The sequence below is a fragment of the Mus musculus genome, chromosome 7 (assembly GCF_000001635.26).
Source record: "Mus musculus strain C57BL/6J chromosome 7, GRCm38.p6 C57BL/6J".
Classification (NCBI taxonomy): Eukaryota; Metazoa; Chordata; class Mammalia; order Rodentia; family Muridae; genus Mus; species Mus musculus.
In genome coordinates, this window is record NC_000073.6 from 82666396 (window position 1) to 82678926 (window position 12531).

Below are 12531 nucleotides of genomic sequence, written 5' to 3' on the forward strand. Positions count from 1 at the left end.
GGATCCCTGTTACAAACTGGAAAGTTGCTATCACCCTCCCCCATCAGCATCAGAGAGCTGAGGTAGAAGGTTCTGTTACAGATTGGAAAGATCATTTGGCACACTGACAAAACTTTTCACTTATAATTCCCCTACAAATAAGTCATCAGGAGGGGTTGGAAATGTAGCTTTGCCGGCAGAGTGCTTTCAGCCTCACAGAAAGCCTTGGGTCCAATCTACAACACACGTGCTGTTGCTCCTGTGCGTCTGCCTGTAAATCTCAGCACTCAGGAGATGGAGACAAGGTCAGAAGTTCAATGCCATCATTGGCTATCTAGCACGTTCAAGGCCAGCCTGCAATAAATTAGATTTTGTCTTTAATATTTTAAGTCCTATTACATTTTAATGTGATTTTTAAAATTTGATCCTCATCCACATGGTAGTAGAAGACATTTAATAAATAGATTTTTAAAAAGCAGCTCTGATTAGGTCTCAGCAGAGGAAATGCCCTTGTGGGCTTTTCTCTAAAGGATGTTGTAGGACTTCTTTTCCTTCCCCTGCCTTCACAATTCAGTCTGAAGTTACTTTGAAAAGGTTAAGATGGAGAAAGCATTAGAGGGGGAGTTGAAGGCCTGGCTCTCAGCACTGCCTCCTCACCGTGAAATGCATTTGAGCAACGTCAGCTTCAGCAGACGGCTGTTGTCTTCCAGGCTGTCTGTAGATGTCTACCGTGATTGTGTGCTGCATGGCTGGCTGTGCGTGATCATCTACTTTATTTTTCTAAGGAAACGCTTGGTATGTCACTGGTTTTCTGTGCCCCTTTAGAACAGAGTCTGCCCCCACTTGAGTGCATTTCCACAGGTCTGGAATTGGATGTACGATTGGACAGACATAGCTAGGCTCATCTTCATTTCTCTCAGAGTGGCTAGAAGATCGACTTTAGAGTCCCACTAAAGGGTAAGGGAAGAGGTGCTCTGAGGTTGCTGAATAAAGTCATGTTTAGAATCTAAGAAGAACCTGACAGAAGGCTGAGACTCCAAGACTTCTTATCCAAGGATGGGGAAGTGTTTGTTAGGTGACCCTTGAGTCTGGAGACTGACAAATGAACAAGCGATTCTGGTTTCCTATCTACACAGTGCAATCTAAGGCCTGAGAGGTGCAGACGGCTAGGTGCACAGGTGTGTTCCTGACCTCCAATACCTCTTACCTTTTGAGGGCTTTAGGATGTTTATGCAGTAAAGGGTTAGGCTAAGACAGTAGTTTCCAACCTTTGGGTCATGACCCTTTAGGGGATCACATATCAGATATTCTTCCTATCAGACTGGTACATTACAATTATAGCTAGCAAAATTCCAGTTCTGAAGTGACAGTAAGATAATGTTTTTGGTGGGGGTCACCACAGCATGAGGGACTGTATTAAAGGGTCAGCATTTAGGAGGTTGAAAGCCACTGAGCTATGAGAAAGCTGAGGGTCCCAAGTCTCCCAGCTTCTGCTTTGTGTGCAGGGCTTCTGGGCCATGCTCGGTTCTCTTTGGCTTATTTGGTTGAGACCATGATGCTTAATCTAAGATGATGACTGGAACCCGACCTAAAAGCTGGCAGTAAAAGACTTCATTAAGACACAGTGGGCCGTGGGTCCAAGGCCCTGCTTAATAATGATTCCTTGTTTGGTGAGTTCGGCAGAGCTCTGAAAAATTGAAAGCTCTTTGACAGGTTCCCTGAAAAGGCCATGAGGCCTGAAAAAGCAGTCTGCTGCTAACCAGGATCAGGTTTTTCCTACCAAATGCCAGTGTACTTTGGGAGTCTTTCTTGGAGCCTAGCTTTGTAAATTGTGGCTTGTGACCTATACAAGATGATGGAACTAGGTATGGAAGTGTTGAAGAATCTGGTAATAGCAGGAAGACTCCTGAGTGTGCAGCGACCAAGAATTAGTTCAAAGTCAAGGCGTAAGGAACCTGAGGAGGTTGCAGCAGCGCTCACCTTATTCAATGCCACGATGTCATTGCAGCCTTCTATCTGAGCATACAGTGTGCACTGTACTGTCATGCTGTCATGCCACATGCTGCCAGAGGAACACTGAGACACCTCAGTTCTGTACGGGTTCTAGTACCGAACACATGCAGTTGTCTGCTGTAACTTTCATTTTTTTCAAAGCCTTATTTTTAATGATGGTTCTTAAATGCTTTAACTTCCCTTGTAGCCCACCACCCACCAGAGGTAGTGGAAAAGCAAGGATACAGTGGAAGTGGACCTATTTAGGAAAAGTTCTTTGGAGCAACTCCTATCTGCATTGTCAGGAAACGAGCAGTGCAGTTGAACAGGCATCAGCAGCGGCAGCTCGATCACTCACAAACACTTCGTGGATACACCAGCAGTCCGGCTTGATAGAGTCAGGTTAGCAAACACGAGTCAGCAGCGGTGGCACTACCTAGCTGTCTGCTTCAGCCTTAGCACAAATCAGCGGAAGGGACCCAGAGGGATTCAAAGCGAAGATCAGCAAAGACACAACACCAACAAGCTGTCCTGGAACAGCTAGCTCTGTGAGCAAGCCAAGCTCAGCCTATTTATATGCCCTCCAAACATCACTTGTCCTCATGGGTCTTGCCTCAGCATGTGCATCTGCCTCAGCTGACGTCACTACTGATCAGCAAGAAGCTGCAGCACACCAGAAGACTTTTGGTACATTTCTTTCTATGGAGTCCTGACAAATGGAGCTCAACTATGCAACGTAAGGCGGACCAATACATGTGTCATTAGCAAAGAATCCTTCATCATGTGTTCTTTTACATGCTTGCTTTAGAGAACATCCTCTCACTGTGTCTGTTTCCTTCATGAGTCTGCCTTAGCCTCTCACCAACCGACTTTCCGAAGAACCGTTAAGATTGCACTTCACTCTGCGTTTATGGAAACAGCAGATTAATTATGAGAAACAAAGACGATCCCTCCTCAGCATAAATCAGTATAATCTTTGGATTATATTGTGTTAGATTTTTTTTTTTCAAGACAGGTTTTCTCTGTGTAGCCCTGGCTGTCCTGGAACTCACTCTGTAGACCAGGCTGTCCTGGAACTCAGAAATCTGCCTGCCTCTGCCCCCCAAGTGCTGGGATTAAAGGCGTGCGCCACCACCGCCCGGCTTGTGTTAGAATTTTTAATTTTAAGTATTGCTGTTTAAGAAATGACTGAGGTTTCCTAAAAAAAATTCTTAAATTGTGGCTTGGGATTTAGACAGAACTATTCTGATATGGCTTTAAGCATATTTCTGACATATTTCTGGCAATCAATTAAATGAAGTGTTTTTTTTCCAGCATTGGCGATTATGAAATCAAAATACTGATCATTTCTGAAAAACATGAAAGATGCTACGTGTTTTATATTACCAAGTATTCACCCAAAATTTAATTCCTGGTGTAAAAATAAATCACTGCATCTATCTCATTAGTATGCACATTTGTTTTAATTGTTACTAAATAGTAAATGCTATGTGTACTAAAGAGTTGTGTCAAATTTTTGTTTATGTGTTCTTGTCCGTGAATGCTTGATGTGTACATCCCATTTATGTGCCTGTGCACCCGGGGAGGTGTAAACATCCCTTGGTGAAAGGGATGCTGATGGGACTGGTGCTGATGCTGATGCTGAAAGGGATGCTTAGGAATGTGACTGGGAAGCATGCACAGCCAGGTCCTAGCAGCTCAGTGCTCTGAGTTTTACCATGTAGAGGGCAACAGGCTGCCCAGGTGTAGTGGTTAAAGGTGCGGTCTCTGAAAATGAGTGGTTTCTGCAAGTCTCAGCTTTTCTTTATTCATTTAGATGGGATTTGGCCTACAAACCGTGAATTTGAGATCCTCTTGCCTCAGCCTCCCAAGTTACTGGCACGTGCTGGCTGACTCTACCTTTATGAATTATATTTCATGTTGCCAGTGCAGAATGAGATTCTGACTGGATGATAGGTATTTTTATGTGTTCTTGTATCTAGCTCTGTGACAAGGGGGCTGACATTGGCTACTGCTGTGGAGGGCTGCAAGAGAACACAGACTTAGAACAGTGGCAGGCACAAAGGTGAGCCACAGGGTTAGCTCTGGCTGTGTTACTGCTGTCATACTTTCTCTTTGTAAGTTCACCCAGGACTAGTGAAGTTTCTAGAATTAAATTCCAGAGAAGTCTTTCCATAGATTGTCCCATTTAGCTCTCTAGTAATTCGTCAACATGTTGCAGGTAATAAACACCAAGTGAAGGGGAGGAACAAAAGCATTATGTCTGAGCATTCACTAATTAATTTGACTTTGAAATGTTATCACATATGGCAGTAATGGGAGCTAAGTGCAGCATCCTGTAGTATTAGTATTCACATGGCTTAGTGCATTGTGTCAATGTTAAATCTCTATCTGTTGAAGATCAGTTGTCTTGGTGTGCCTGAGGCTTTGATGGGATATGTGCATTTTAGTGCTAACACCAGACAAATAAAGATGAGTGTTCCCGCACTGGAGTTTACCTTTGTTGGGAATGCTAAGGGAGGTGGTGTGAGGCCACTCTGCACGTAGTAACTGCTCCTCATACTTTTTGTGCAGTTTAGATTTGAGTCTCACTGCTGGTTTTACAGATTCACACTGCTCCTTGAGACGTCACAGGAGTCTGAATTTGGTATCTGCTATATAATGTCTTAAATGGGCATTTGAGGCCCCCTTTGAACAGTTTTTACTTCTGAGCTCTCAAGCCAGTGGTTCTTAACCTTCCTATCGCTGTAACTCTTTAGTGTAACTCTTCATGCTGTGGTGACTCTTAACATAAGGTTATTTTCTATAACTGCAATTTAGCTACTGTTATGGATCATGATATACATATCTGATACACAGGGTGTCTGGTATTTTATTCCTGTGCAAGTGTTGTTTGGCCCCCAAAGGAGTCGTGACCCACAGGTTGATAACCACCGCCTTAAGCATTGATTGCTTTCCATTTCAACTAACTAATATATAAAAGGAGAATGAAGATATTTATCTCATAGGGAAAATTTCATAATCCAGCATGTATTTGATGCATTAAAAGTCTTTTCTGCGGTACCAGGCATACTCTAAGCTCTTAATATAATAATGAACTAGATGTTGTCAGATTCTATGGTAACGTTGGAATGATAGCTGTTCGGTCTTGTCTTAGAAGTATCTTTCTTCTTAAGTCCCTGGGTACGATGATTGATTGTCTGCCCAGCTATAAATGTGTCTTCTAATTTTATTTCAGGTCATGAGGAGTACCTGATTAATCTGATAGACTCTCCTGGACACGTGGACTTCTCCTCAGAAGTATCAACAGCGGTTCGCATTTGTGATGGATGCATCATTGTGGTGGATGCTGTGGAGGGGGTCTGTCCACAGGTAAGAGTTATGATCCTCAAACATCTTAAAGAACGTGTAGCAAGTGCAGCCACTGTTGATTGCTCTGTGCTACTGACACACAGTGGGTTTTATATTTCACATCTGTCAGTGTTCCCGAATGGAATGAAGTTTATCATCAGAGTCTTAAAGAGATCATAAGAAATGATGACTGCACTTTGACAAATGTGTCTATGGTATTGTCTTAGAAGAAGACTTGTCAAAAGCTGGAGAATGTTGAATTTGAGAGAGGCCTGGAAGGCTGGTGATAGCACAGTATAGTTTTCTCCAAGACATTGCAATTCTTTTCTACTGGAGTCTCAATATGCACACAAACACACATCCTTCCTACTTAAGGAATTCCTCTACTATTTTACATCCTTAACCCAGTGTTTCTAGTCTCACAAAAGTTGGAAGAATTTTCCATTAAGGCCGGAGTCAATGTGCATGTAGTTCTTGTGGTATCAAAACTCAGAAAGACTAGTCATTCTTTAAACATTAAAAAAAAAGAAAAACTGCATTTCATCTTTAAAAACAAATACCCATCTCCAAAACCAGTTTAGAATCCTCCTTAGTATATATGTTATCTTTTAATACTTCCTTATTCTTTTTAAAAAAGAAAAATAAAAGGCTGAATGTCTTTCAATGGAGGATATTTACTATTACAGGAAGATGTGCTGATGACCCTGTAGTCCTGCACATGTTCCCTGAGGCCACAGGCGTCTCGGTTTGAGAAGCAGAGCTTTATCCTGTGCAGTGTGTAGAGTATCTGACAGAATGGGTGAAGTGAAGACTTCTGACTTTAGGATAGCAGAATAGTGGGCACATGAAAGACCTTATGATCAGGGAGATGAGCAGGGCTTCTGGGACTGTTGTACTTCTGCCCTATATGCTAGAGTTGTAGGTGTTTGTTTTATAATCCTCTCTGTGTGTATGCATATGTCTGTGTGTCTGCATAGTTTAGTCTGGGTTATAATGTAGCCTAGGAATGTATTGTTTATTACTTGAGAATTCCTTATTATGTGCCTTAGTTTCTTTGCAGATCATGCAAGTTTTTTGCTTTGTTTTTATCAGACACAGGCAGTTCTTCGACAAGCCTGGCTTGAAAACATCCGCCCTGTTTTAGTGATCAATAAGATAGACCGCCTGATAGTGGAACTAAAATTCACCCCACAAGAGGCCTATTCTCACCTCAAGAATATTTTAGAACAGGTATTGTATTCTTTAATACTTTAAAAGTGGGCTGAAAAGTTGTAAGAAAGTGTTGAATATGAGGTGGTATTAGGGAAGATACACTTACATGAAAGGTTATGACTTAAGATTCCTGTCTATTAGAGCCACCATACTGTGCAGGGGACAGAAGCAGTGTGCTCTTGGGAACTGCTTCTGCTTTCCAGAACCCATGAAATGTCAGGCTTGGGCAGGAGGAGGCTCTTGTCTTTAAAACTCTGTAGTTTGGTTCTTACGTGAAGTGACATTAAGAGGCTGTATAATATTATGTTGCTTGTTTTTAGATGAAAACCTTTTAGGCATTGATTTCTTTATTGAGCACACATTTGTGTTGATGTGTAGATATATGCAGTAGCAAATTAGGGATGATAAGTGTAAGGTGGACATGCCAGAAGCCTAACTTCTGCCTAACTGACTTCTAAAAAGCTTCCAGTGGAGTGAGTGAGAGAGACAGAAGGTTGAGACATTGAAGATCAACTAGGTACCCATGTGATTTCAGATCCCAGTCTGAGCCAGAAAGGAAAAGACTGTCTCACAGTGAGACCTTGAGATGGAGGAACCTTAGTGTTTGCCAAGGTGAAAGTTAGAGGAGGAATGTTTAAGGAGACAAAACAAATTTGCAAGCCTAGAGGAAGTGTGGTCAGTGTTTCCATCAGGAAATTGGTAATAATCGCTGAAGAATTGAGAGGTCATGATAAGACGTAACAAGAAATGGGACCTGGCAGAAGAAAACAACACAGACCTTGAATTTAGTGAGGCCCGTGTTGGGCACAGGACTTTGAACTTCAGGATCAGCATAGATACATTTCTTTGCTGAAGGGCAGGGAGAGAAATACAGAGCATTGAGAGGGGATGGTCGCCCAGTCCAGCTTCCTGCACAAATAGGACGCGTTGCAGACATCTACCTGAAGAAACACTGAGGGAAGCACTCGCCATACTGAGTGAGAAGAAAAGAGCCAGAGTCTTTGCAGATGTAAGCAGGGCATTAGTTAGGGTATGGGGAACCTGTAGGAATTCTGAATAGCAGGCTTCATTTTTCTCTCTGAGGTAGGAAACAGATTGTTTCTTTGAAGATTAGACACTGGGGACTTAAACAGCTGGGATGGGAAATAGGAGAAGGGCTGATTCAAGTTCGGGGATTTGGATAGGTGCGTTTTTAGTGAAACTCCTCAGGATTAATCCACTCAAATGGCCTTTTAGAAGCCTTACTATAATCCCCAGGTTTGCTGGATTTGAAAGGATAGTTTAATGTGTGTAAATTGTTTGCTGACTGTAGCATCACCGTCAGTGAACTCGAACTCTGACTGTGGTTGCTGGCCGTAGTAAAGGTTAGACAGTGTGCTCCCTCCCGTGTGTGTCCTAGCATATGAATGACGCTTTGCCATTTCGCCATCTCTCCTAGATTAACGCACTTACAGGAACTCTTTTTACTTCTAAAGTCCTAGAAGAAAGAGCAGAGAGAGAGACAGAATCCCAGGCGAAGCCACATTCTGAGCAAGGAGAGCAAGTGTATGACTGGAGCGCGGGCTTGGAGGACGTGGACGACTCGCAGCTGTACTTCTCGCCAGAGCAGGGCAATGTGGTGTTTACCAGTGCGATAGATGGCTGGGGCTTTGGGTAAGTCCTCTGCTTCTCTGTCTCTTTGTAACTATAGACCATTGTGTTTAACTCTGTTTGGTGTAATTGTAATTTTATACCATTATACCGTAATAATAGATATAGTTATCTTGTGTCCTGCCACTCCCCGAGCTTATGTTGTAAAACACGGTAATAGAATGTCACATTCAGGACAGTAACATTGACACTGTCATGCTAGAGGACATTCGTCATAAGAAGCTTCCACGTGATACTCTGTGTAGTCACATCTACTTTCCCCCAAACCCTGGATAACTACTGAAACCATTAATGTCCTTCATTTCTGTAATTTGCTATTTTAAGAATGTTAGAAAAATTAAATCAAAACAGCATACAATAGAAATTGAGCCAAATAACTTGTAACCTTTTAAAATTTATTTTTTCCTCAGCATAACTTTCTAGATGCAAATGTAATTGTTGCACACATTAAAGTTTGAGTCTTCCTTATCTGAAATGCTGAGAACCAGAAGTATTTCGTAGTTCAGTTCTTTTTTTATTTACTTATTTTCATGTATACAAATAATCTTGGAGATGGGACTGAAGCCTTAATCCAGCATTTTAAGTATACCCATTCTTTGACTGAGGCTGAACATAAAAAGTCTTGGGGAAATTTTCTACCTATGTGGTTGTATTAGTACATAAAAAGTTTTAGATTCTAGATTTTTGGATTAGGGGTCCTGCTTGCAGTAGTTGATCTCCTCCTACCCCCAACAGTATTCTATAGTACAAATTTACTACAATTTGTCCATTTACCCATTAAAGAACATTTGGATTTTTTTTTCCAGTTAGGGACCATTATAAGTGTATGTATTTGTCAGCTAAATACTCTACCAACTAAACTACATCCCATGGCAGTAAATTTAATTTTTAAAGAAATTAGCAAACAGTTTTTCACAGGGTTCTCCACTTTACATTCTTGCACAGAGCCTGGGTGGTCTGCCTCCCCTGATGTCATCATGATGTGGCCCCTCCACTGTTCTCTGTTGTTCCTTCTCTGGGCTGTGTACTGAGAATTGTAGTTCGAATCCACATTTCCTGACTGCCAGTGTGGTCTATCTTTCCCTGTGCCGGTACCATCTCTGTGTGCCTAGGTCTCTTCTTGTCTATCTTGTCTGCTGTTTCTGCTCCTGAGTTGAAAACTCTGTGTGAGTTGTAGATGTTGGGTCTGTGTCTTATGCGTGCTTATTCTAGTCTTTCCTGGTCTGTGGTTAGGTTTTGCCTCTCTTGGCCATGTCTTTTACAGAACAAAGATTTTAATTTAGGTGAGTCAGCTTACTATTTTTCTTAGTGTTACATTTCGAAGCAAGTTAATAACTCTCGGCCTACCTCAAGACCCTCAAGGTTTTCTTTCCTTGTTTAATGTTCTTGTTCACATATATTAATTATGCACAGTGGGTTTCACTGTGACATTTCATGCGTAGACATTATGAATTGTGATCAATTCACCCTCCCTTGCCCCCTTCCCTCCCATTTTCCCCTTTCCAACCAGCCTCTCTGCTCTGCTTCCGTTTCTCTTCCCTTTTTACGATGAAGTCTGGTTCGTTGTGAGTTAATAGCTAACTAAAGTGTGTGGCTTGTGTTGAAATTGACTACTTTTTTATATTGTAGTGCCATTGTCTCTCCATTGACTTTCTGTTGTACCTTTGCCAGAGTCATGTGGACTGTCCTCTCTCCCTAACCTCAGCTTAGTTCCTCTCTTGGCCGTTTCTTGTGTGTTACAAAGCTTTTGTTCATCAGTGAGCAGGTAGACTTAAAAGTAATGCTAGTGGAGGTTTATATAGAAAAAAGCTTTATCCATATGCTAGGCGTTTAATCACTTTGAGTTGTTTGATTAAATTCTCACAACCATCTTTGAAACCTGTCCTCGTATCTGAGGCTCAAAAGCACCGAGGATCGTTCAGCTTTTCAGCTGCTAAGGAGCAGAGCTGCCAGTGACCTTAAAGTCAGCCTTACTGGGTCATGTGGATAAGACCTAACCCTGGCTATGTGCATGCAGGGGCTGTTTTTTAGTAAATTACAGATTATAAGTACCTTATTCCATTTGTGCCTAAAAAATTATAGCAAAAACTAAATAAATGTAGGCATAGTGTACAGAGAGAATGACGAATCTGAACCTTTCTTTCCCCATTTGGTCAGTAGTTTAGTGTCACATTCTGAAAAATAAAGACTAAAATGATTTCTCATATTTTTTTCTAATTAAAAAGTACCACAGCTAGTCATAGTGACTCATGCCTATAGTCAGACACTTCTTCAGGCTGAGGCAAGAGGATCAGAAATTTGAGGGGAGCATGAGGTAGCTACATAGTGAGTTCTGGGTCAACATAAACTCTAGCCAAACACTATCTCAAAAAAGACAAGAAGAGACAGTAAAACCGTGCGTTCTGTTGCATGCAAGCTCAGCCCTGTGTGCTAGTTAGTGAGCATTCTGCTGGAGAGCCACAAGGTGGAGGGCTTGTCCATACGAATGATTTCCAGCATTTCATGTTTTATCTTCATTTGGGTCTAAGTCTTACAAGTTGGAGGAAGTTTGCTCTGAGTGGAGAAGGATTAGGGCTAGTAGATAGAACAAGGGTAAATTTTCTATCCCGTTCAGACGTCTCCATTTTTAGGTATGACTAGCCCGTATTCTCTGTGCTAGACAGGGTCAGATGTGTAGATGGATAGAACGCATGCCTCTTCTCAACTGCTGGACTTGGAACGCTTTCAAGATGGCGCCCTGAGCAGCAAGGCAAATATCTTATAATTTGTAGTTCTGATAGGGAGTATTTATGAAAATCTCTACCTCTTTTAGAATTTAAAATGGGGCATTTATATGACATTATTATAAAATAGAACATATGACTTGTTTGGGTAACATAGTTAACATATTTTAAAATCTTGAAAACATGAAGTAAAAACCTTACTGGCTCTCTGCCTATATGCAGCCTGAGGTGACATGTAAAGATGACCCACAAAGCCCTGCAAAACCATGCAAATCCAGAGGTTCAAATCTTCATGTTCACTTTAAAAACCCTGGTGAAACTAGCCAGGCCTTCAAGGGTGTACATATCTGAAAAACCACCAAGTGTCTGACAGATGTCACTTTAAAGAAGCCATGTGTGCCGTGGGCTGTAATGGTGGAATTGATAGGCACGCCCAGGCCAAGCGATGGGACTGGACACGGGTGATGGCCATAGGAGAGTGCTGACTTTTTGCTGCACATGCTTACCAATGCAGAGAGTAATGCTGAGCGTAAGGCTTTAGATGTAGATTCTCTAGTCGTTGAATATATCCACGAACAGAGCACCTAAGATGTGCGGACTGACTACAGGGCGTGTGGCTGGGTTAACCCACGCATGAGCTCCCTGCCACATGGAAGTGATCCTCACTGAAGAGGAGTAGATTATTCCAAAGCCAGAAGAGGAGGCTGCACCGAAGAAAAAGATAGCCCTGAAGAAACTGAAGAAACGAAAACTTACACACAGGAATAAAGTCAGCATAAAATAAATGCAGATAAAAGTTTAAAAAAAAATGACCTGGAAATCTTCCTCATCTAAACAGTTGTGGCAGATACACAAAATTCTTCATTAAGAGAAGGAAAACGCATCCAGAGGCTTGCCACGTGAAGCACAGGGGACAGAGTTCAAATACTGAAGGTTGTACAGAATGTGTCAGTCAGGTGTGCACAGGAAAAGACGGTGCCTAGGAGCTCTCCTGCCTCTTCCTGCAGATGCAGGGTGACCCCCACTGGGAAGCTCTGCTTGGTGTGCCTGCTCAGTGCACTGATAGGTAAAAGGAGCCAGGGCTTCTCTCTGGTGCCCTGGTTATGAGACAAAGCTTTATTTAGACACACACTCGGAGACACTGTCTCTGTAGCTTTATAGTTATATATGCAGGTTGCCAAGCAGGCCGCAGGCCGCAGACCTCCACTGAGACTTGCAGACCCAATCCAGGACCTGTCGGCAGCTTCAGAGTCCATCCTGGAAGCCTCCCTTCCTGAGCACAGTCTCCAACCTGATTTTCCCAGGGAATTCCATCCCTTAGGGGAGAGACAGCAGCACACTGCCAGCAGTTTTCCAATGGAAAGATGCACAACTTCCCAGGACTTTGGGGGGAGGTAAGAACTTGTAGAGAGAAGAAGAGTTTTCTATTTCACAAAGGCAAAATATAATAATAATATAGATGTTATAGAAACTAAAATTTGGGGAAACTAAAAAATATGAGGAAAAACTTCTAAATAGGTAACTATTCGATCAAGTTGAAAATGAAGTTTCTACTGTAGCAAATTACAGAGAAAGTAAGGGTCTTGAGACCAGCTTCAGAACATCAGCAGCTGTAGCTAATTTG

At 42.1% G+C, this 12531-nt stretch overlaps 1 protein-coding gene across 7 annotated transcripts in view; it reads left to right on the plus strand.

Moving 5' to 3' along the window:
* The window catches only part of Efl1 (elongation factor like GTPase 1), a 129250-nt gene that overhangs the window by 17793 nt on the left and 98926 nt on the right, over positions 1 to 12531 (plus strand). For 4 of the 7 annotated variants that reach the window (XM_030241944.1, NM_175317.3, NM_001159672.1 and 1 more), the window contains exons 5-7: positions 5210 to 5343; positions 6415 to 6552; positions 7973 to 8187. Coding sequence is in view for 2 of the 7 variants with exons in the window: in NM_175317.3 (NP_780526.2) it covers positions 5210 to 5343; positions 6415 to 6552; positions 7973 to 8187 (487 nt within the window). In the remaining 5 variants the exon portion in view is untranslated. The remainder of the gene's footprint in view (positions 1 to 5209; positions 5344 to 6414; positions 6553 to 7972; positions 8188 to 12531) is intronic. The other 3 variants (XM_030241945.1, XM_030241943.1, XM_006507160.3) reach the window with 1 other exon arrangement.